A 25523-nucleotide genomic window follows, 5' to 3' on the forward strand; every position below is an offset into this window, starting at 1 on the left:
CCGGGTTGGTCGGTTTGGTCGGGTTGGGCCCTTCTTATGAACAGCCCTAGTATAAAATTTGCATTTGTACTCCTTTCAATCTGAGCCTTTACTGAAATTTGCCCAGAAGGTTTTACACTCTACATTTTGTACTCTTTCCAAACTGAGCTTAGGGTCTATTTTAAATCCAACCATTTGGTTATGTGGAGTTAGAATTCTATTTTTATTCAAAGTAGAATAGTATTCTCCCATTTGAGGAAATGGGAATTCCCTCCCCCTCTCTTGAGAATGAGAATCCACTTCAATTGATTTTGATTTCGATTTCAATTTCCATTTGAATCAAATAAGAAGAATCATTCTGATTCTAATTCCAATGAATTTTGATTTTAATTCGGATTCCTATTCCAACAAACTAAGCAGATGCTAGATTTTAGGGTTTATAGGTCTAGGGTTTAAGATTTAAAGGTTTAAAATTTAGATTTAGTGTTTAAGATTTAGATTTTAGGGTTTTATTTAAAAATCAAGAGGTCCGACCACGTTAGGATCCAAGTAGAGCGTTCCTTGTGAATCGCAACCAGTGAGACAAAGGGCAGTTTGAAACATCTAGGGGATTAAAGGGGTAGTCAGCCAATCATTATGCCACATATTAGCCTTGTGCACTAACGTGGCACATATTATGAATAGATTCAGAGACGAATTGGATGGCTTAGGCTTGGGTTAGTGTGCATACGTTACACCCAATGAGAGCAATTTGGATTTGAATAGGCAATCTCCCAAAACCTATGGGCCTAGCTATCAAAAAATAGTGTGTAAAATCTATGGGCGCTTTTTTTTTTTAACTATTATTTTGCTCTTCTTTTTCAATATTAAATTAAAGGTGAAAAAGGGAATGAAGACTGGAGTTGAATAATGTTCATTTTAATAATTCATACTAAATAATGCTACTTTGTTTTACGAATGATGAAGACGATCATGAAATCTCCATATTTTGATTTTTGTATATAAACTTAAACATTCCTTCATATTTCTATTAATTAAATATGGAAACCTCCCCTTATTTTTTAAATTAGACTAAGACTTCCCCTATTGAGTGATGTCATCAGACAAAGACCTCTCCTCCATTATCAATTTGTTCAGATCAGTTTGCATGTAACGTTACAAATTGTTAATTTCTTTTCGAAAAAAACCTAAACCGAGCCATGTATATATATTCAATTGTTTTTCTTTCTCCTTGGTGCCGATGAAAGAAGGCAAATATAGACGGAAAGAAACATAAAGTTTAGAGAAAAGGAGCAACGTAGCAGTAATTTTCCCATTGTTAATCATAGTAGAGAACGATAGCTTTGTTGTGGATTCAAAGTTGAAGCAATCAAAGGTCCATTTGAGAGAATGGCAGACGTGCACTAAAATGGCAAAATGACACGGGCAGTAGTTCTTGCAATGACCAAGTCTTCTTTGGTATGCTATGGATCAAAATCTCATGAGCACCCCATGGATGGAATGCAAGGGGAGATTTAAGTTTTTAATTTAAAATCATGAGAGTTGAGACAAAGTAATTAATAAGGACTTTTTAGGTCTCAAATTAGAGTATTAATTAGTTAATAATAAAGATTTTAGAAAGTTTATTTTCAAGAGAACATCTCTTTTTGGGTCTTAAGTTAGGGTTTTATTTCTTATAATAATTTTTTTGGGGTTACAGTAAAGAGCTTTATGATTGAAAGAAAGCCCATTTAATTTATTTGAGAGCTTTCTTGGTTTTCTATTATAGATTTAGGAGGACCCTCTTAGGGTTTTGTTAAACGGAAATATAAAAATGATTTCGTTATCCTTTCTGCACTTCTTGCTATATTACTTGGTGTTGCATTCTAATGATCTTCACTACTTCCACGTCCAATAATTTTGTTAGCAATATTGTTTTAAAAACCGACCTGGAACCAAAATCTGTTTTGGCCACCAAGTAGCTGTTCAACTATCCAGTTCAAATGGATGATGTGTTTCCCAATACATTATGATACGCTTGTTCATGGATCAGGCTGAGGTTTAGCTTTTACTGAATTTTGAACTGGCCTAGCCTAAAGTATGATTTCTAAGGAGTTAATCAAAGTGGTAGTTTTTTATTTACTTTCTAGAAAAAAAAAAGAGTGGATAATTAGAGAGAAAAACATATTTCAAGACTATATTTATCAAAGAATTCTATTATAATGATGTTTTAAAAGGTTGTTGCTGTGTTTTGAAATACCTTACAACAAGCTTGCTCATAGGCTGAGGTTGGGCTTAGTTTTTGCCAAATTTTGAATTGGCCTGGCCTGAATCCTGATGAACTTGAACCTGTAGGGGTGTTCAAGGCTTGGTTAACCAAATCATGAGCTATTTTTTGAAACCAAACCAGTACTACAAGTTTTTGTAATTCCTTAAGCCAAAAGTGAACTAATAATTGGTTTCAATGTTTGATCAGTTCGATTCTTCAATTTTTTTAGCCTTTTATATTTATTATATTATAAATAATAAGTGTTATATACTATATTTATAATAGTTATACAATTATAAATATATTATACATATATATTTATAGATAATATATAACATATATTAAAAATATGTAATATATAAACATATATAGCGGCCAGTTCGGCTAACCACCAGTTTTTTCTAGGTTAACCAAAAACTGAACTAGTCCCTTAATTTTTCAAAAATACCAAACCAAAACTGAATAACATACAATCACCAAATTCAGCATCTCCTTTGTTGTCAACAAGATTTGTTAGTTCATACACTTTCCCATTGTTAAAAATTAGCTTATAGTGAAATGTTTTTCTAGGTTAAAACCTTCAGTTTTCCATCCCTCAACTAATTTATTGCTTATCATAGTGATAGAAAGTGTTTATTTGACTTTTAAAATTGATGTCGTTCGACCCAAGGTGTCTTAAACCGAGGACACAATCAGATAATCGTGCGCCAAAGAGATCTGCAACCATAGAAAGGGTTAGAGGCCCGATGAGTTATTCCCCAGGTAGGTACTTCGGTGCTTAAATCAGTAAGAGAAAGGGATCAGTCAGGATGAGCATGGCAGAATAGCATTGGTCCAAACCGATGTGGTAGAAAAAGGGGTGCTGAGGTGAGTCGAGAGTCAAAAGTCCTTTACCTAGCAGGCCGGGGGAGATGCCTACTCATAGTTGAGCATCTATGTCGTAGTTGGATTAGGCTTTTGGGTTGTTGGGGTGAGCCTTACCCACTAAGGTGTTCGGAGGGCTCCCTTTTCCTCAACGGGGGTACATTTCCTTGTCCGTGTGAAAATCTTCTTCCATGGTGAGTTCTCTTACTAAACGGTCACACTTGGGCACATATATATATAACTAGTATTTTGTTATAAAAGGTATTTAGTAATATTTTTTTTCTTGATTCGATATCTCCCTTTAAGCTTCTTAATCAAAGGGAGGTATAAGTTAGTATTTGACTGAAACACAAGGGATGTGTAAGTGATTTTACCCATCTTAAAATAAGGAAAATTCTTCTTTTACTTAATTGCTCTCCTATAAGAATTGTGTAAGCATTTCATTTGTTTTATTTTCTTTTATTTTTGACTTTATTTTTGCTTTTTATTGAAAAATTGGAACAATATAAATAGATAGCGGTTTTAGAGTAGTAGTGTCTTGCATGAGTTGTAAGCCAAAGGAAATCTAAAAACTCCATTTAGTAAATGGTTAGCATGTTTGGATGGTTGTAGGGACCAGGATCAATTGCAAACAAAAGGCTATATACAACCCTTGATTGGTCCCGTAGTCCATTGTACATGCTAGGGATGCCAATGGATGGGTTTAAATGGTACACCTACATTGACCCGACACTAGGATTTTGATTCTTTAACCCAAGTATATATATATATATATATATATATATATATATATATATATATCGGATTGGATTTCCTTTTGACAGAATGGTCTTGTACTCACCTACCCACCTTACAAAACTTGCAGTCATGCATTGGGAATATCTCCCCACGAACTTTAGGTATTATTGTAAGTAGTGTAAGGGCATGTGCTATACACATGTGCAACTAAATAATAAAGATATAACTTGATATTGTATATTAAATTTAACCTTTATGACCTGCACTAGTATGGGTTGCAGTGTAAAAATGTTTTTTTTTTCAAGGGAAAAATGAAGTATTAGTGATTCACCAAAGGTTCTTTTTTTTATATTTGTAGTTCTCAAACTCTTTCCTTTTTGAATAGTTTATATATAATGAGAACTATATAAATTAATTGCTTAGCATGAGAAGCAATTGACTCTATGGTTAAGGGGCTATAGGTTTGGGTGATGGGTACCCTCTATTCTGTAGCTTATGAAGCCAAAAAATGTGCTTAGTATGAGATTAACAATTAAGAAAAAAAAAAGAAAAAAAAACAATTTCAACAATGAATTGAAGAAAATAACCAAAAATTCACATTAAGTACTTATTGCATTTTATTATTGAAGTAGAAGAATTCATGAAACAAATATACATTGAATTAATAAATAAGGATAAAATAAAACCTAATAACCCATGCAAATGAGCAGTGGTTTTTTTAGACTTGTATAAAAAGAAAATTGGTTCACCCCATGTACTAGGTGGGCAAATTTAGGTTTTGAAATTAGTTTGTGTTCAAGCTAGGATTCGTATGTAGTGTCGGTCTTTAACTTAATGCATCTAATTTACCCCCATACTTAGTAGAGAGACTCAAAAGGACTAAGAGAGATTTAATGGGGATGGGAGATGTTACAAACATTGACTATTAAGAGGTGTGTGTGTGTGTGTGTGTGAGAGAGAGAGAGAGAGAGAGAGAGAGATTTAAAATGATCTTAGTAGAAAGTAAATATGGATTTTATGTGAGACAATGAATACCCATGAGAGTTTTAAGTTTGATTTGTTATATTTTTAATGATTTAATTTAAAAATAAATATGCACATTTGTATTAAAAGAGAGGAAGAGGTATGTGTGAACTTTATGGTGGGAGTGCCCCTCACTGAGTTTGGATCTACTCCTCACACATCACTCCTCTCACCGGCACATCCCACCATGTATTGGGAACATCTCTCATGCTTATATGTAATTATTAATGCGGAATGTTACCAAGGTTGGTGTGAGGTGTACTCTATGAAGAGTAAATCCCAATTTTCCCACACCTCCCTTCTTTCCCTTAAGGCTCAATTTGGAAGGAGTATAAATGCAAATATGTAGACTACAAAACCTAATATTTTGTATGTATTTACATTGTGCTTATTTATATTTGTACTCTTTCCAAAGTTCAAATACAAGGTTTAGAAATGCAATATACAAGATTTTGTATTATACATATTCTTATTTATACTCTTCCCAAAAAGCTCAATTTGGGAAGAATATAAATACAAATAAAAATAAGACAAAATACAAGATTTTGCACTCTACATATTTGTATATGTACTCTTTCCAAACTGGGCCTAATGAATTTTAAAATATATAAAAAAAATACAATTTAAAGACTACGGATTATGTCAAATTTATGGGATGTAACCCCATAGGGTGAGGGCGGATTGAGATAATGAGATGGCATGTTTCTGTCAAGTTCGAGTGGGCTCTGAGTCCATAGTAGATGCTTTTATAGTTTTACTAGTAAATGTGCACATGGCAATTTCAAATGATAACAACAATAATTGTATATATATTGATGATATGTTGCCTTTCAGCTTAAAGACTTGTATCAAATCTTCTTACTCTATAGCGTATATCTATATTTTCAATTTATTATGTTAATTGAACTAGTATTTGCTTAGAGGTTGATCAAACTAATTGAATAGTTACTTGACCATGATTTTAGGTTCATTTTCCACCAAACTGTTTATTTGTAAAAAAGCATTGACTTGACCAACAACATGGTGACCTAGCTAATCAAACCATTGAATCATTCAATTTGTTTAGTAGGGTGATGGAATAGACATTAATTTTATTTTTTTCATAATTTGTGTATTCCATTTCCATCATTTAACAAACATGATAGTGGTTTCATTGCTAAGGAAGTTTTAAATTTTGTATCCTATTTTTATTATTCATAAAAATTCTTCTTCTTTATCGTATCTAAAAACTGGTTTTGTTTCCAAGTTGATTTTGAATACGTAACTTTTTATATTATTAAAATTATTATTCACAAATTTAATTAGTGAAATTTTATGACAAGAAACATAAATATATTAAACATATGATTCTATGAGAGAGAGAATGGAAATTAACCTTAAATACGAGACTTGATGAAAGAGAATAGAATGAAACGAAAAATAGTATTCATCAATTTACAATTTATATCTTCATAATAGAGAGAGAGGGGTATTTTAATTCAAGAAAAAGTTTAAAAGCCTTACAGATCTATTTCCACTTATAGATTCTAAGTAATTTGTAATTCATCTATAAATCAACATGTAGTTCCAAGTCTAGAGTAATTAAATTTGTTTGGCTAAATACTCCATGCAATTTCAATTACAACTCATTAAGTTTTGTAATTTATAGATGTCTATTTAGACACATTGTGAGTTATAAAAAAATTAAAAATATTATGTAGTTATTTAAGAAGCATAAAAGAATTCCATTTTTATCCTTATATTTTCATCTCATTTTAAATAATCAACAAAATACTTGATTTGCCCTCAAATTGAAATACGAAAGCATTAACACAAAGGGGGCAAATACTTCTTATAGATTTTCCATAAACTCTACATCTTTTTAGTAATTTTCCCAAAAATAAAAGTCATTAATTTGTAAAGCCTTTTCTAACTTGTTCTACAATTGCTCCCATGCCTTCTCTTGGGCCTTAAAAGAATTAACTTTGAATTTTATCAATCTTTTTGGGGATATGTTCATTTGAACATGATTTGAAATAGATAAATTATATTTTATTTTATTTTATCTTTTTTTTTGCTCCATGGGGCTACATAACAGGGTGGCCCATTCCCCAAACTCAAAACCTCCAACCTAGGTGCAGGTGGGATTTGATCCAAGAGACCTTACTGATTGGCTAATTGATGCCTTGTAAATAGAAGAACCACATTCAAAACTTATTTGATAAGGATCACTCTTTCATCTTTAAACACAATTTCAAATTTCCAACTCATAAATTTTCTTCTTAATTTTAATTGTGATGTTCTTCAAAGCATTCTTATGAATTATGCCTTGAATAATTAGGGCACCCAAGTATTTTTATTTGTTTGTTGATATTGAGATGCTCATGATCTTAGAAATCAAATTTTAAACCCTATCTGACAAATTTTTTTAGAAAAAAAAATTGACTTTTTGAAATTGATATTTTGGACGAATCTTTCTCAAACATTTTGAGATTGAGAAGAAACTATTTATAAACCCATGGAAAAGCTGACTTCAAAACCATAATCAAAATTGTGGAACCATACTCAGAATCCACATTTTAAAACCATTAAATAGTGACAATTGAACCTACTTTTAAAAATGACCAAATGACAATGATTTTGTTCAATATTAATTAACAGAGGGAGAGAGGGGGAGAGAGAGAGAGAGAGAGAGAGAGGGAGAGATAAATCTAGCTAAACACTTCATGAAACTTTAGTTATAATTCATTATTAATTAAAAGAATAAATACATCCAGCTAAACACTCCATAAAATTTCAGCTACAATTCATTTAAGCAACTCATTTAAAACATTTAACAAAATATCAAATTTGTCCTCATATTCAAATTTGAAAGCATTAACACAAAGGGGAAAAATTTATCCAACAAAAATTCCAGGAATTTTTAGGGACTATTCATACTTTTTTAAAGTAGTATAGATTAACACAAAATATTAGTGAATTTCTGTTTTTGTTTTATTTTTTGTTTCTATCATTTTAACTTTTATTAATTAATTCTGACATCAATGGTTAACATATTTGACCCAAAAAGGGTTGGACTGTTGATCCCACATCAAATAATAAAACAATTTCATTTTTGGGTCATTTTTAAATTTTGTATTTCAATTCCAACATCAATAAATCAATTACTATTTACCACACTTGTTTTTTTTAATATGACTGTTATAAAACATTAGAGATGTTCCCCTTTCTCTATATTTTTGCACCTATGATAAGGGCTATAGTCTATGCTTGGGCTCGGCTCTAGATTTCTGGCTTGGTTGGGCTTGATTCTAGGCTTACTACTTTTATATATAGAATATTATATATAATATTTTATTTATAATATGCATATGAAATTAAACATCCAAATTTATGTATGTATGTATGTATGTATGATCATAAGCTCTCTCTGAAATGGAATCTAAGAGTACCTTGTTTTATATTTGCTATTAAACATCCAAATTTTTTACGATCATGCCAAGCTATATAGGACAAAAGTAAAAGTGAAATGGATGACAATTAAAAGCAATCTTTCTTGATTCTCTCCCTTTCTCACTCCCCCCCCCCCCTCCATCTCTTCTTGAATCCAATATTTAGGGTTTCCAACAGGTTGAATCTAGCTCGGGATAGCCTATTTAAAAATAATTTGCTCATAAAAATCTTACAACTAACAAATTATAATTTTCTGGAAAATAGTGCTAATAAATAAAAGATTCATTTTTTATAAAACATAATTTAATAATAATCAAATATTTAATAGTTATAAGAAATTAATCTAATTTTTTGTTTAAAGCCATATTGACCTATAACCATCCCAATTAATAATTGAGGATAGTCGGGTCTGATCCAATTATACCAAATTATACTGATAGCTATAATTATTTAAATATTAAATTGTATAAAATGTTTTTTAGCAATATAATCTCAATAAAACTATAAATAAATTAATAAATGATTGTTTTCCATTAACCAAAAAATGTCCTGATTAATAATCTCTCTCTCTGAGCTAGATGTTTCCGGTCACCTGACTTCAACTCAAAGACCTAACATCAAATGTTCTTATAATTCCTATCAAAGTTTTCAACATGCGATTGAACCATTAACCTAAACCAATTTATTGCAAAAAGAATAAAAAAAGAAGAAGAAAACATTGACTTGGCCAAGAACCAAATGAGAACCTTACCGGTAGAACCATTAACCTATTTAACCAAGAAAATGGGCTATTGTTAATACATTAATTTGTCTTTTTTGTATTTTAACTATTTCTATTTTGACTAACAATAATTCTCATTTTTTCAAATATATTTTTGTTTAATATGAAGAATATATAATATTAATACAAGTTCAAAATTTTCCAAAAAATTTTAAAAAAATTCTATATTTTTATTTTTTATTATTTAATTTATGACATAATAAAAATTACTTATTTAACAAGAGGAAATGCAATTCCAATATATTGTTTGAAATTGGTTTTTTATATTAGGGTTAAACCAATTTATTAGATTGATTAGTTGGCCACCCAATTCAAGATTGTAGGTTCATTTACCACCAAACCATTTGCCTACAATGGCCTATCTAATTAAGTCATAGAACCATTTGACATGGTTAGTGGAGCCATGTGTTAGACATTAATGTTTTATTTTTTCCTAATTTTTATCCCATTTCCATCATTAATGAAAATAATTATCATTTATCGCACTTTTTTTTATATGATGAATATATAATATCATAGAATGTAACCACATTTATCTATTTTTTTTATAATTTTGTGTATTTTATTATTTAATTATAACATCCATGTATTGATCCATTTGATATGAACAATTGAACCACTAGTCCACCACTTGGATAGAAAAACCCATTTTGCTTTTTTGGTTGATTTTAAATCTTGTATTCCATTTTCATCATTAATAATAGTAATTCTTATTCTCATATTTATTTTTGTTTAATATTATGAGTACATAATATTAGAATTGTATCAAAATGGTCTATACAAATCTTATATTTTTCTTTGAGTTTCTATATATTTATTTCTTATTTATGACATCATAGATTGACCCATTTGACCTAGAAGATTAGATCATTAATCTACCATCTAGATATGAAATTAGTTTCATTTTCAGATTGGTTTTAAATTTTGCATTTAATTTATATCCATAGTTGTCAAGGTGACGCCTAGGCGACAAGGTGCCCTTTGAGGCTCGCCTTGTCTAATCGCCTAGCAGTTTTGTACTATCTATAGTAAAATACTTTTTTATTTTTTATTTTTTGACACTATAATTATAAAATAGACACTATTAAACTAAAATACTCATTTTGTGTGTTTATATATTAATTTGATTTTATTATTTTCTTATTTGTTAGGATTTAATCAATTCAAATATTGCTAAATGTTGTAAGTTAAACCAATAAGTAGGGAAGAACTTAAAATTTTGTCTAATCAACACATTGTTACTACTACTACTACTACTACTACTCTAATAATAAAATAATAATAATAATAATAATAATAACAACAACACAAATAAGGGTTCAGACCCTATGTTTTTTGAAAATTCTTTTCTTTTTTTTGTTCTTCTCATGAATATGTTGATTTTCTATACTTTAACATGAACTCTATACTTTTCTTATGAAAATTATGAATAATTATTAAGGAAATATGGCTATGGTACCTAGGGAACTACCTTAAGATCTATATTTTATAGATAAAAAAGTCCACTGCCTAGGTGACAAGGCGCCCCCCTAATGCCCAACCTCGCCTTGGCACCTTGAAAACTATGTTTATATCACTAATAAAATAATTATTATTCATCATACTTATTTTTTATTTATATGATTAATATATAATATTATAGATGTAACCAAAAATATTTCATATTTTTTGTATTATTCTATTTGAAAAAGTTTATATTTAATTATACATCATGAGTTAACCCATTTGATTTGAAAGGTTGAACCACTAATCCACCCCCTGGATAGGAAAATTGTTTCATTTCCCATTAGTTTTAAGTTCTATATTCCATGTCTATCATTAATAAAATTATGTCTATTTTATCATACTTATTTTTTTAATATGATAAATATATAATAATAAAAATGTGTCCAAATTTTTCAAAATTTCTTTATTTTCTATATTTTATTATTTATTTATGACATCATAGAATTATCCATTTGATCCAAATGGTTGAACTAGTTACTCACCACCTAGATGGAAAAATGTGATTTCATTTATAGGTTTATTTTAAAAATATAAAATTTCATTATATTAATAACTATTATGTATTGATTTATTAGTAGAATTTAATGATGAGAAACAAAAGTATAAATGTTGGATTGAATGAGAGAGAGAAAGAGAGAGGATATGTTTTATTTAATGACTTAAATGTGAGGCTTGATGAGAGGTAATAATTGAATGCACCTAATAGTATTGTTTTAATTGCATTTTCTACTTAAATCTTGTATTCCATTTTCATCATTAATAAAAGTAATTATTATTTTTACATTTAATATTATGAATATATAACATTAGAATTGTATCAAAATGTTTTATACAAAGCTTATATTTTTCTTTGAGATTCTATATATTTTTTAATATTTATTACTTAGTTATGACATCATTGATTGACCCATTTTACCTGGAAGATTAGATAGTTGACCTACCATCTAGATATGAAAATGGTTTCATTTTTAGGTTGGTTTTAAAATTTGCATTTAATTTATATCATTAATAAAATAATTATTATTCATCATACTTATTTTTTGTTTATATGATTAAGATATAATATTATAGATGTAGGGATGAGCATTCGATTTGGCTTTTAGAACCGAATAAATTGAAAAATTTTAGAACCAAATTAAAAAAATCAAAACCAAATAATAGAAAAAAATTCGATTTGGCTTTTAGTTATTTTGATTAAAACCAAATTTTAATAATGTATATACTATATATGCATTATAACATATAATATATAATATATATTATGAAAGAAAATTTCATTATATTATACATTAAAATATAAATAATATTATATATTATATATTACATATGATATACAAAAGTTTAGTTTATTCGGTTAATTGAATTTCTAATTCTAAAAACCGAATTAACCAAAACCCTGAAAAAATAAACCAAAATTTTCAATTCGATTTTAACCGAATTATGCTCACCCCTATAATAGATGTGCCCAAAATTATTTTTTACTTTTTTTTATTATTCTATTTTAAAAACTTTACTTTTAATTATACATCATGAGTTAACCCATTTGACCTGAAAGGTTGAACCACTAACCCACCCCCTAAATAGGAAAATTGTTTGATTTCCCGTTGGTTTTAAGTTGTATATTCAATGTGAATCATTAATAAAATTGTGTCTATCCTATCATACTTATTTTTTTTAATATGAAAAATATATAATAGTATAACTGTGTCAAATTTTTTCAAAATTTCTTTATTTTCTTTATTTTTGTATTTCTAAATTTTATTATTCATTTATGACATCATGGAATTATCCATTTGACCCAAATGGTTGAACTACTTACCCACCACCTAGGTGGAAAAATATGATTCCATTTCTACATTTATTTTAAAAATATCAAATTTCATTGTATTAATAATTATTGTGTATAGATTTATTAGTAGAATTTAATAGTGATTAGTGAGAAACAAAAGTATTAATGTTGGATTCAATGAGAGAGGATGCAATTTATTTAATGACTTAAATGTGAGACTTAATGAGAGGTAATTGAATGTATTTAATAGTATTATTTTAATTACATTTTCTGCCCTTACAATGGAGGTGAACCAAATTTAGGAGAAGGGGTATTTTAGTAAAGAAAAAAATCTAGAAGCCAATACTTTATTCACACTTTTATAGGTAACTATTAATTAAGCACATGCATTGCATGTGAGAAAATTTTCTTCATGTTAATTACTTGAATTTTAGATATATCATAGTTAAGACAAAAATTGAAAATTAACAAAAATAATAAGATGATTAAAAATAAATTTGAATGCTTGTAGTAAATATGCATGTGCATTGCACATAAAAATTTTAAATTCTAATAACAATTATTGTTATTATTATTATTAATATTATTATTATTATTATTATTCAATTTCAGTCATAAGTAAATATAATTTTTATTTTAAAATTTTTTATTTAATATGATGAAATATATAACATTAGAAATGTTTCCAAATGTTTTTCAGCAAAATTTTGTACTTTTCATTTTTTTGTGTTATATTTTTTAAATACTTATTATTCAATTATGACATTATGATTCAATTATGACATTCTCTAAAAAGTTAGATCATTTATTGACCATCCAAATAAGAAAATAGCTTTGTTTCAATTTAGTTTTAAAGTATATATTTCATCTACATTATATAAATAAATTTTAATTATCACAATTAATTTTTGTTTGATATAATTAATATACAATTTTTTATCTATATTCTTTTTATTACCTGTACTTTTTTTTTATAATTTAAAGATTTATTATTTAACAATAATATCATCAATTAATCCATTTGACCCAAACTGCTAACCCACCATTCAAAAAGAAAAATAGTTTGATTTCTTGGTCTTACATTTTCATGATTGATAAAATTATTTCTTATGTATAATACTCATTTTGTTTAATATAGTGGATGTATAATATTAGAGATGTACCCAATATTTTATCTTTTATAAATATATAACATTAGGTATTTACATAAATTTTTTCTATATTTTGTGTGATTTTTTTGTATTTTGTATTTTTTAAATTTTTATTATTTGACTATGATAGCATTTCATTTCTAGGTTGATTTTAAGCTTGACATTTTGTACTTATTTTTGTTTTCTATAGTAAATATTTCATACTTATTTACATTTCATCATTTTTGTTTTCATCATCATTTAAACAAAAATGATGGAGCGCGATCCGGCCGGTCTTAGCTGTTCGCAGCCTTGCTTCTGAACGGGGTAGCAAGGAACCTGAAATGGAGGAGATGGGGGAAGCTCCGGGGGAAACCCGGTGTAGAGGCTCCGAAGCTCAAGTTAGAATCCTTCAAAAGCAAGGTAATACCAGATAGCACAAAGTTTGCATACCTCGTTTGTCAGGGGCAGGGGACTCTTATAATCACTTCGTGCACTCGCCCCGAGGCCCTTGTCAGGTCGGGTATGATTACCCTTGTGCTTGTCAATTCGGTCGTCGTCCTTTCTGCTGAGACAGAACCGTCACTGCCTAACCGTCTTTCTAACTGGAGATGGCGGTGTCAGTGGCGGTGGTAGGTGGCCATTTAGAGTGCTGCCGCCAAACGTCAGATCCCAAGTCAGTTGGGCGCGACGCCCTCGGGCACGGACTTCCTTAGTGTCAGGCATGGTACGACTTGCTTGGTTTTGGTGCCCAGAAGGTGATGCGAAGTGCTGAGCGAGGCGAGGTCTTGAGCTTGGAGGTATCTATAGGGTAGGTCAGTTTGGCGAAGTGTATCCCGAACTGTTACAAGGTGGGTCAGTTCGGCAAAGTGTATCCCGAGCTGTTACAGGGTCAGTTCGGCGAAGTGTATCCCGAGCTGTTACAGGGTCAGTTCGGCGAAGTGTATCCCGAGCTGTTACAAGGTGGGTCAGTTCAGCGAAGTGTATCCCGAGCTGTTACAAAGTGGGTCAATTTGGCGAAGTGTATCCCGAGCTGTTACAAAGTGGGTCAGTTCGGCGAAGTGTGTCCCGAGCTGTTACAAGGTGGGTCAGTTCAGCGAAGTGTATCCCGGGCTGTTACAAAGGGTGAGTTCGGGCCTCCGGTAGGGAGTTCAGTCCGCTCGTGTCCCCTTGTTCCCGCCTAGGCTTGGCCCCTTTTGTCGAGCTGTTGTTTCTGCCACGTGTCACGTAATAGAGAGGTCGGGCCAAATCTTCCTTCATCAAATTTTGTTTTCATCATCATTTAAATTTCATACTTATTTATTAACCCATTTAACCCCAAATTGTTGAATTGCTTATCCCACTGCCAAGAGGGAAGAAAATGGTTTGTTTTCAAATTACTTTTCAAAACATTTATTTTTATAATATTAATATTCATGTTGTCGATTTAATTAGTAGAATTTAATGATGAGAAAAATATATCTTAAATATACGAGTTAATGGGAGAATATACCTTAAATATGAGATTTAATGAGAGAGAGAATAGGAAAATAATTTTAGTTCGATTTGGTTTTAAGTTTATATTCCATTTCCATCATTAATAAAAACATCTCTTATTTTTGTACTTGTTATTGTTTAATATGCCGAATATATAATGTTAAAAATGTTCTCACTTTTTTAAATTTCTATATATATATATTTGCATTTTATCTATTTTTGAATTTTATTATTTAATTGTGGCAACATGGATTAGTGCATTTGATCCAAAATGATTTAATTTCTTACCACCACTTAGATGAAAACACTTTTTTTCATGTAGATTTTAAAAGTATAAGTTTTTATGGTATTAGAATTATTAATTTATTATATATGGATTTAATTAATAGAATTTAATGACGATAAGAAACAAAAATGCCTTAAATATGTGATTTAGTGAAGGTGAATACAAGTTAATATCTTAAATATTGAATTTAATGAGAGGAAATTGAATGCATTTAATAGCTTAAATTTAAATATTAATAACTGATTACCCTATTTGTCTTTATCTTTTATCAATAAATTTAAATATAAAAAAATAACTTTTATCATAAAAAATTTCAGAAATACTTTTGAGGCTATTGGTGCTTTTTAAAATAAAATAATATAGATATAGATTTATTTGTAACTCATTCCGATTGGGCATAACGATAACATACATTTTTGTTAGAAGCTGTGGCGTTTTCGCCCTTGAGTGGTTCCATGTACACGCCTTTGTTCCTATCTCGTTGGGACTTGTTGAGAAAAAAAATGCAGGTTTTTTATCTGACAATAAATATATCAATGCTGGTTTGCTCATGGCTTATGCCCCACTTCTGATCAGACTCGGCCCTCGGGTGCTCTGTTTATGTATTTCCCTTCTTTATCCTTTCACTCTTGGAGAGACACCTGTCCCACTACGGGAGATTCAATATGATCGTTGCTCTGTGTTTTCATTTTTTAACCGTCGAAGTCCTCATCAATGTACAGCCAAATTGAGGAAGATTCCTTCTCTTCTTTCTTCTCTTTTTTTTTTTTTTCTGTTTGGTTTTTTACAGTATCATGTACAAATTGGGGATTTTGTTCATCTTGAAGATGGTGGCACTGTGGCAAGCTACTGGGGTCCACATAGATGAGCTCTCTGTTTATCTGTCTACTGATTTTGGGCACATTCCAATTTTTTATCCCAATTTTTTCGGTAATCTCAACTCATCCTTACTGGAGAAGCAAAATGATGCACCAATAGGCAATAGAAGCCAGAGAAGCAAAAGGATGCACCAATGGAACGCTTGGAGTGTGGTCAGATCAAGGTGGCGGACGTGATATTTTCTGAAGAAAATACAATCATCTCGATCAACACGTGAGCAAAGAAAGGATAAAGGTTGCCGTGAAAAAATCGAATTCTGGTACGATAATGAACAGGTAATCTGACGTAATTGCACCCAGAAAGTGCTTGTCTTCTACTATCTTATACAAAACGCAATAATGGAGCATTGCTTATCAGTCTGTCATGCTTGCTTTTCTCGTTTCATAATTTGTCCATGTGGCACCTTACACTAATTCATTGATTGGTGAATCTTGTCTTCTGTTCCCTTTTATTTTATTTTTCTTCCCCCCAGTGAGTGTTTTCACTCACCTTTTTGCATTCTCTCTACTCTGAGAAGCACAGAGAGAGAGAGAGAGATTTGGGCCATGGCGATACGAAGGGTGTTATCACTCTCTCGGTCCTTAGCTGCTGCTTCTGCTTCTGCTTCTGCAGCTTCGTTACTCTCTCCGGGTAACGATTATTTCTGTTGGGGTGTTTTGATTTCTGAAGTGGGTTTTGATTTTCTTTCTATCTGAACAAGTTTGTTTTCTAATTAGGAGGCCTTATGCGGTACGGACACGTTTCAAGGTGCCTTGGTATCGTCAAAATAAGATCTGGCAGGTTGCACATCGTGCTGCAATGTTGCACCCCTAGCAGCCTAACATGGGGTTGAAGTTCAATATTACAGCACGGTTTGCAACTTTGTACAGCTCTACAATGTTTCACGGTGCCAAGGTACCGTAAAAACCCATTTTACTTCCATAGAAATGCAGAACTTGCGTTTCTTTAGTTTTCTGTATAGACTTCGAAGAGAGATTTTCCTTAGAGGAATGTTTGGTCTTAAATGATCTGCGATCGATAACTCGTTTTTCGTTGAGGAAGGTAAAAGGGTCAGGATGTAATAAAATTTTCAGTTCTTTTTTTTTTTTTTGTTGGTTTCGCCGTTAATTGCTGGGAATTTTTTGATGGTTGTTGTGTTTGCTTTTTTTGTTTGATGTGTTTGGATATGGGGATTTCTAATTTTTAGATTGTTTTAATACTATTTCTAGTTTAATTTATAAATCTCGTTTCAACCCGGTTTAAACCCTTGGTACAATGCATTGATTCACTCAGAATAATGAAGAGCAGAAATCACGATATATTTATACAGGTTGACAATAACACAGGCTACATTTAGTGAATTTTTTGGTTTGTTAGCATCATGACTGAGGAAAAGCTAAATCTTTGATATTTTCAGTTTTCCTCTCTGTTTTGTACAAGTTTCAAATTCATAAAAAAAGTAGGTATGCTGAAGGAAAGCTAAATCTCTCTTTTCAGACCTTAGATTCCTCCTTTTGGGTTCTTTTTGATTCTATACAATATTAAGTTGAAATAAATAACAATAGAGCTCCTGCACTCAAGTGCTATTTATTTTTTATTTCTATATGGTTGAAACTCTGCTTGTGCTTGTGAATTTTGTGTGTTGGTTATTTCAACTGCCTGAATTCTTCTCATTTACAGTTTTGTGATAATCAGTTTATTTACTTTCGTTTGTTATTTTGTGTCAAAAGATTCAATTACTGAATACTAAATCAATAATGAAATATACTTTTTTTTCAGGCAGAAATCCAAGCTGGGGCAGAGACATCTCTCGGTTTAGCACTGCTGCTTTGACTGAAGAGGAAGTAATCATTCCTCCTGTTCAAGTAGAACATACCCAGCTGTTAATCAATGGGCAATTTGTGGATGCAGCATCTGGTGGGCTTATCTATGCTTTTATCTAATAAGAAAAATACATAGTTTTTCATTCGTTGCTGTAGATACCTCACAACATCTTATATTGTTATTTCAATGCTCCTTTTGTCAACTAATCATCTATGCAGAATTGATGGTGTTTTCCTCTGGATTTAGGGAGAACATTTCCAACCTTCGATCCAAGATCAGGAGACCTGATTACTCATGTTGCTGAAGGTGATGAGGAAGATATAAACCGTGCTGTCTTTGCTGCTCGAGAGGCATTTGATGATGGACCATGGCCAAGGATGACCGCATATGTATTCTCACCAAACCATTATGACTATTATTTCTTAAAGTCAATATAGTTTACTAGAGGATTCTTACATTGTACTAAAATTATGTATCTACTCTCTCTTGTTGGCTTTTCTCAGGAAAAATCAAAGATAATATACCGCTTTGCTGACTTACTTGAAAAGCACAATGATGAAATAGCAGCACTTGAGACCTGGGATAGTGGAAAGCCTTATGAGCACACTGCAAATGTTGAAATTCCAAAGATGACACGTCTCTTTCGATACTTTGCTGGTAGGAAAAATTGAAACAGTTAGTTAATATTTTTATACTTGCTATTGCTACATGTATTTTATATCTTAGTGAGCCCCTTTATGATCTACAAATTTTTGTTGAAGATTCTAATACTTTTATTTGCAAAATTTCCAGGTTGGGCAGACAAGATTCATGGTCTCACAGTCCCAGCTGATGGACCATACCATGTTCAAACCCTGCATGAACCAATTGGTGTTGCTGGGCAGATTATTCCATGGAACTTTCCTCTTATGATGTATGCTTGGAAAGTTGGGCCAGCACTAGCATGTGGTAACACTGTTGTGTTGAAGACTGCAGAGCATACACCATTATCTGCTCTCTATGTATCAAAGTTATTCCATGAGGTATGTGTATGAAGTGTTATGTTTCTCATATTCTCTTCCCCATGACTCTTTGTTGGAGAATTTGATCAAGCTGCATGTAACAATTAAATGCAAAGTGTACCACTTAAGATACTGCCTTTGAAACAGTGAATTTACCCACTATTAACAAGATATTCTAAAAACTGCAGGTATCTGAGGGAATTTCTGCACCTTGGATACATTGTCTATGAACTAGTTTCATGACAAAGGCTATAATTCATCCAATTGTGGCGAAACAACTGCCCAATAAAATAGAAAAAAAATGATTAAGGAAGAAGAGATGAACATTCAAGAGGATAGAGTTTTGATATTTCAATTGTTTTCCCTCTACTTTAAGTGGCAATCATTTGAAAGAATGTATCATCTCCAAACAATAAAGGGAACAAAAAAACAATGAGAGAACAAGAGAGGAAGAGCATTCAAGAGGATAGGGTTTTGATATTGCAATTGTTTTCTTTTTCAAGTTTGGGGAATCTCTCAGGTAAAGTTTGTGTCATTTTATGACTAGACTAGGCACAATACCTCCGACATGTACCTTTTCACTCCAATGAGTAACTTTACTAAACAGCTGTTATAATTTAGGCACAGTGGAACAAAGGCACCCTTTGAAATTATAGTGATTCTCTCATCCACTTGTGCACCCACATATGCACTTTAGTCTCAGTTTGGAAAGAGTACAATACAAATATGTACAGTTCAGTTCAAATACATACAAAATACAAGGTTTTGCACTCTACATATTTGTAATTGTACTCCTTTCAAACTTGAGCCTTAGAGACAATTTAAAAAAATTCCAAAAGTTACGTCTTTCACATTTTAATACCTCTTAGAGCTCATACAAATAAATGAGAAACAGAGTTCATCATTTTGGAGTAGTTGATGGCTTTGTTGTATGATTAATTCAGATATCAAAGACATCCCAAGGGATTCTACCATTCTGATTGCTGTTCAATTATGCCTCCATGTTAACAGAATATTAGCCAAAGACATTCATGATTTTAATACCTAGATGTTTTGTGTACGCTTTTAAATGATGCCAAACTGCAGAATATGCAGAAGGCATACATGCACTCCTCCAAGTATGGAGAAAGTAGTTAGCCTTATTATTCATGATTGCAGCCTATGCAACTTGCAGTTGCAGGCATTATTCAGAGCATGCCTTGCCTATACAGTTTCTGTAGGGTTACATACTTTTCATGTATTCTGTCCTTGAATATTCAAATCTTCATAGATTTGTGAACTGGCATTTATTTTTCCCATCTTTACACTATGTATTTTTCTGATATATGATACATCATGCTTAACTGAGAAAAAACTTGCTGCTTTACAATAACCATTAAAATTTGGTGGGCATCCATAATGTTGGTTTCGTAATTGTCCTTTTTATGTTTTGATGAATGTGCTTTTTAGTTGATGGTAATCTTTCTCTGTTTTTATGTGTGGCTTACTTTACATTCTGATATGTTCTCTTGTTCCTTTTTTTCTTTTTATTTTGTGACAGGCTGGTCTTCCTCCAGGTGTTTTAAATATAATTTCTGGATTTGGTCCAACTGCTGGTGCAGCTCTCGCCAGTCATATGGATGTGGACAAGGTATTTATAAGGAATTTTATTCTTGAGATGTTCTGAAACATAGGTGCAGAACAATATTTCTGTATTCATAGACATCATTCTTCTATAATCTTATATCATAATCCAGCACGAGCCACTAGTATAATGAATTAACTTGTATATAAACTGTAAGGATCTGGATCATGGTCTTGTCTACCATCAACTGGACATATGGACTCAGCATTGCTGAGAAGTATGTTTGGTGGATGATATCCTAGAAAGTGTACATGTATAAGACACATATTAGTGTATCTCATGTGGAAATTATATTATAATAGACTTGTTTAGGTAGGATGAGATTAAGGTTAGAGTTCGATAAACCAGACCTGAGGCTCTCCTTATCGGGCCCGAGTTCTGTTTTTATTTTATTTTATTTTTAAGTGGTTTGCCTCTGCTGCCACCATAACTCCCCCTATGTGGACATAAGTTGCTTCAGATTTGTCATTTTCTTCTGCTCATTGGGTCATAAGAGAATGAAACATAGAGTTAACAGGTATCTCTTTTTAAATGTTCTGGCCCATAGTGCCCACTTCATTGGTTCATTAAGGCTTTTTTTAGGCTTGTTATAAGCCATTGTTTAGCTCCATCAATGTCCTACATAGAGACTTATATATGTTCTTTTCACAGGTTGTATTAACCTATTTTAGCTCAAGAATTCCGTCTCTTATCCAGCCTAGGCTTACTTTCTTTTCTCAACTCTCCCACAGAGAGTAACTTTGACTGTGGCACTACCTTTTCATATATAAGTCTAGGCTTTCTTTCTTTCCTATGTTAATAGGTATCATTGCATTTCTTTCATTTAGATCAAGCCTAGCAGCAAAATCAAGAAACAAACTACACACTCTCAAATGGATCACATCTCTGCCAAACTTAAGAAATTATTTAATTGGTCAATGGTTATCAGTTTTGACCACGTCTTTAATCAGGGATCTAATATTTGATTTTATGCTTTCTATTAACTGGATTGTTCTGCAAACTAATGTTGATTTTTGCTCCCCGTGAGTTTGAGGGGGTAAGGGGTTACTACAATAAAGCATTGGAGTACAGACCGTATCAGTGTATCTCATCACAGTTGAAGTAAGATTAGACTTGTTTTATGAACACATTGTGTTGTAAGATAAAGGCTGAATCAAGGTTATGCTTCCTTTTAATCAGATAATCAATTAATGTTGATGATGTTGTACTTCTATATGCCAAGATATGGAATTACAAACTCATGAAAAGAAACACCAGGTCTATTATGCATATAAGAATATTTACATTGGCCCTGTTCAGCAGCAGGGTAACTGTAAGAGATGACATTGGTGATGATTAATCTGGAAACCTACAGCTTGGAGCTTACCAAGTGTATGTGATCCATTTTTATGATCAGAACATTTTGTTCTAGTTTTCTAGATGGCTAAATAAACTGACAGAACCTTGAACAACATTCACAGTGTATGTTTCCAGTTATAATGCTGTGATGTAAAACTTAGAAGATTATGCTATGATACTGGACATTAAGATGCTTCCATATGTAATACACTTCATAAAACAATAAATTTCAATCCACAACATATTTTAAAATAATCATTCAAATGGGAGTCAGGGATTGGGTCCACATGCATTGAATGAGAAATTGTGTGAATCACCTAAGACAACTCAAATTGCAACACATACTGATGCATGAGCAAACAAGTCAAAACTGAAAATTTATGAAAATATAATGTCTTTAGATCATTTTACATGTTTTTTAATTGGTCTAGCCTTAGAATCTGATTTGACAAGTCATAGCTTAGTTTAAAGTTTCATAGTCCACATGGTAAGTAGTTTAGGAGTTTTCTTATGATAGTAGAAAATCTTTAATTTCCATTTTCCTAGTTCCAGTAGGATTGATCACCCCCTATAGACGGGGTGTAGTGCAAAAACATGGAGGAATGAATTTATGGAGTTTGTTTGAAATTTTACAGCTTATGCTAAAGTGGTGACTGGTGAGTGATTCTATTCCCACACCTTGGAGTGATTCTATTCCCACACCTCATTCATTGTTATATATGTCATTTCTTTGGGTATGTTATAGCATAGAATTTTGAACCATTTCTGCTTTTTCCAGATGTTTCTGTATTTATCTAAATATTGTTGTATTTATGACACATTTTGTCTATTTCTGTAAATGTTAATCATTTGAGTGAGTTATGAGTATAGGGGCATATTGGAGGGGCCTCAATACAATACATATTATGTGACGAAGTTTTAATCTTTGGGTTCTGTAGATAATAAATTAGTAGGATATAGAGATGAAGGATAGACTGACTACTATATCGTTAAGTTTGGATGAATGGGAATACTAAAAATCTGAGACATTTGTCTCTTCACTCCTGATTCTGTTTGCAACTCTTAACTCAAAATCCCTTTGCAGATTGCCTTCACAGGATCAACTGGTACTGGTAAGATTATACTTGAATTAGCTTCAAAAAGCAATCTTAAGGCAGTGACATTAGAGCTCGGAGGGAAATCCCCTTTCATTGTATGTGAGGATGCTGATATTGATAAGGCTGTTGAACTTGCTCACTCGGCTGTGTTCTTTAATCAGGTTCTTCAATTATTTCACTTTTTCTTTTGGCAAAACTGAGTTTGATATCCTGAGTAATTATTGATCATAAAGTCTTCTTGCAGGGACAATGTTGTTGTGCTGGGTCTCGTACATTTGTTCATGAACGTGTATATGATGAGTTCATAGAGAAATCCAAGGCACGTGCTATGAGACGTATCGTTGGTGATCCCTTCAAGAGGGGTGTAGAACAAGGTCCTCAGGTAGTTTGATCGCCCATCTTCCCCTCGTTTCTCCAACACATACACACATGCACTTATACTTTTTATAGATCGTAAGAAATTCATCCCTTTGGGCAATTATATGATACCTTCATCGTTATGGGTCATTTGAACCTTTAATGAAATTGCTCATCCCTGGAATGCCTTGACCTGCATAATACATTTGTCATTTTGCGTTCATGTAACACATCTGTTCCTCCTGCTAAGTACTACAAAGTATTTCAAGTCCTCACAGCTTTATGGCCCTGTGAATGTCTTAGATTGACAAAGCGCAGTTTGAGAAGATCCTAAGTTGCATAAGGTCTGGCATTGAAAGTGGTGCTACCCTTGAAACTGGGGGTGAAAGGTTCGGTACCAAAGGCTACTTTATTCAGCCCACCGTTTTCTCAGATGTCCAGGTATTGCCCATACCATTCCACTAACAGCTTCAACCATAATTGATGAATTGCTACTAAGACTAACACGATCTTTATTAATGCGCCAATTAGGATGACATGGCAATTGCCACTGAGGAGATCTTTGGCCCAGTGCAGTCCATCTTGAAATTCAAGTGAGCTACAAACTGTAAATACATTCTACCATTGGTCTGTGAGAGGATATAGTTCCTTTTACTCACGTTTTCATTGATAACAGAGACCTTGATGATGTGATCCAAAGGGCAAACAAATCTCGGTATGGACTGGCTGCAGGAGTCTTCACTAACAACATAGAGACCGCCAATACCTTGATGCGTTCATTGAGAGTTGGGACAGTATGGATTAATTGTTATTTTGTCTTTGATGCTGCAATTCCTTTTGGTGGGTACAAGATGAGTGGAAAGGGCAGAGAGAAGGGAGCCTATTGCTTAAACAACTACTTACAGGTGAAAGCCGTTGTGTCCCCGTTGAAGAATCCAGCCTGGTTATGATCTACCTCCTGATGTTGTCCCATGCCTCTGCTTATAATAATGCTAAGAGGCATGCATCTTTGTATTGAAAACTACATGCTTCTGTAGTTGAGTATATTAGCAATCTACCTATATGAATTCTGTTGCTAAGAGCCCTTGTGCAAATAAAATCATTTCTGCCAAAGCTTCATCAAGTTAAAAATCATATTCAGAATCCATGGTTGAACCCACATTGTGTAGTGTCTTGGGGAGTTTTCGCACAAATGACTTGACTTGAGCAAGGGCCCTCTGCAACATAATCCATCCCAGCGATGAAATAGGAACTCTCTTGCCTCTAATTATATGAAGCCTTCGTAATCTGTCTTTTGTAAGTAAACCATTCCTTTTATAATTTTGCAGATGTATAAACTATAATAAGATTGGGATTGGAGTAGGAATTTTTGAATAAAGTGGATATTGATCCAATCCAATTCGAATCCCAATATGACCTGAACTCAAATATCTGAAATCCAATCCAATGCCGAACTTTGAAATCCAAAATGTGAAGATCCAATTCGACATAGAATGCTAATATGATTCATAATGCAGGACTCGTCATATGGAATCCACTCTCTCTCGGTCTATCCTTCTCTTTTTGAAGTTTTAATTTCAGAATGTAGATGCTTCCTTAACCAGAGCATCTGTCTGTTGCTTCCGCCTTCCATCTTCATTTCCTCCTAACCACCCTCGAATTTCTAGTCAAGCCTGATAACAGGGTTTGCACTAAAAAAAGGAAATGCTCCTTTGGTTTGAGCTTCTTCACGTTTCATTCCTGAAGCGAAAAATATACCAACATTAAAAAACAGGAGTTAGACATTAGATTTCATTATGAGTCCTCCCCCTTGAAAGGAAGGAGAATGAGCAAGTCAGAATGGAAAAGCGTAAGGATTGGGAGGATGAGGAGTGAGAGTTTTGATGCTTGAGAGGATGAATACACTTGAGCAAGTCCAAGGACCATCTTTTGGCTAATTCAAGGTTCAAAGTATCAGAAACACAAGGTGTATCGGAAAGATAATTTTAAGAGACGTATCGAGATACGCTTTAGATACGGATGAAAAATCAAGATATACATAAATATGATAAAAAATTCAAATAAATCTTAAAAAATATATATTACAAACTATATTTACATATTTTATATAATTGTAAATAAGTCATTTAAATGTAAAAACCATAATTTAATGGTTTATATAAAATGACATAT

General features: G+C 32.1%; 1 protein-coding gene across 1 annotated transcript; it reads left to right on the forward strand.

Moving 5' to 3' along the window:
* The first annotated feature begins 16404 nt into the window (after window positions 1–16404).
* Window positions 16405–24464, forward strand: LOC148872606 (benzaldehyde dehydrogenase, mitochondrial-like). Its single transcript, XM_088969583.1, has 11 exons — window positions 16405–16761; window positions 17890–18027; window positions 18181–18323; window positions 18438–18591; window positions 18727–18956; window positions 20476–20565; window positions 22982–23155; window positions 23239–23376; window positions 23655–23792; window positions 23883–23944; window positions 24028–24464. The coding sequence occupies exons 1-11, from the start codon at window positions 16677–16679 to the stop codon at window positions 24299–24301; spliced, it is 1626 nt and encodes a 541-aa protein (XP_088825709.1). The 5' UTR covers window positions 16405–16676; the 3' UTR covers window positions 24302–24464.
* The last annotated feature ends 1059 nt before the right edge of the window (window positions 24465–25523 follow it).

This window comes from Nelumbo lutea, chromosome 2 (genome assembly GCF_056320005.1).
Source record: "Nelumbo lutea isolate HS-2025 chromosome 2, American lotus-T2T, whole genome shotgun sequence".
NCBI lineage: Eukaryota > Viridiplantae > Streptophyta > Magnoliopsida > Proteales > Nelumbonaceae > Nelumbo > Nelumbo lutea.

Bases quoted from the DNA above. Each gene is read 5' to 3' on its own strand.
- LOC148872606 (XM_088969583.1), top strand. From the start codon at position 16,677: ATGGCGATACGAAGGGTGTTATCACTCTCTCGGTCCTTAGCTGCTGCT. The intron at 18,592-18,726 runs GTAGGAAAAATT...CAAAATTTCCAG, and splicing joins TCTCTTTCGATACTTTGCTG to GTTGGGCAGACAAGATTCAT. The intron at 23,945-24,027 runs GTGAGCTACAAA...CATTGATAACAG, and splicing joins CAGTCCATCTTGAAATTCAA to AGACCTTGATGATGTGATCC.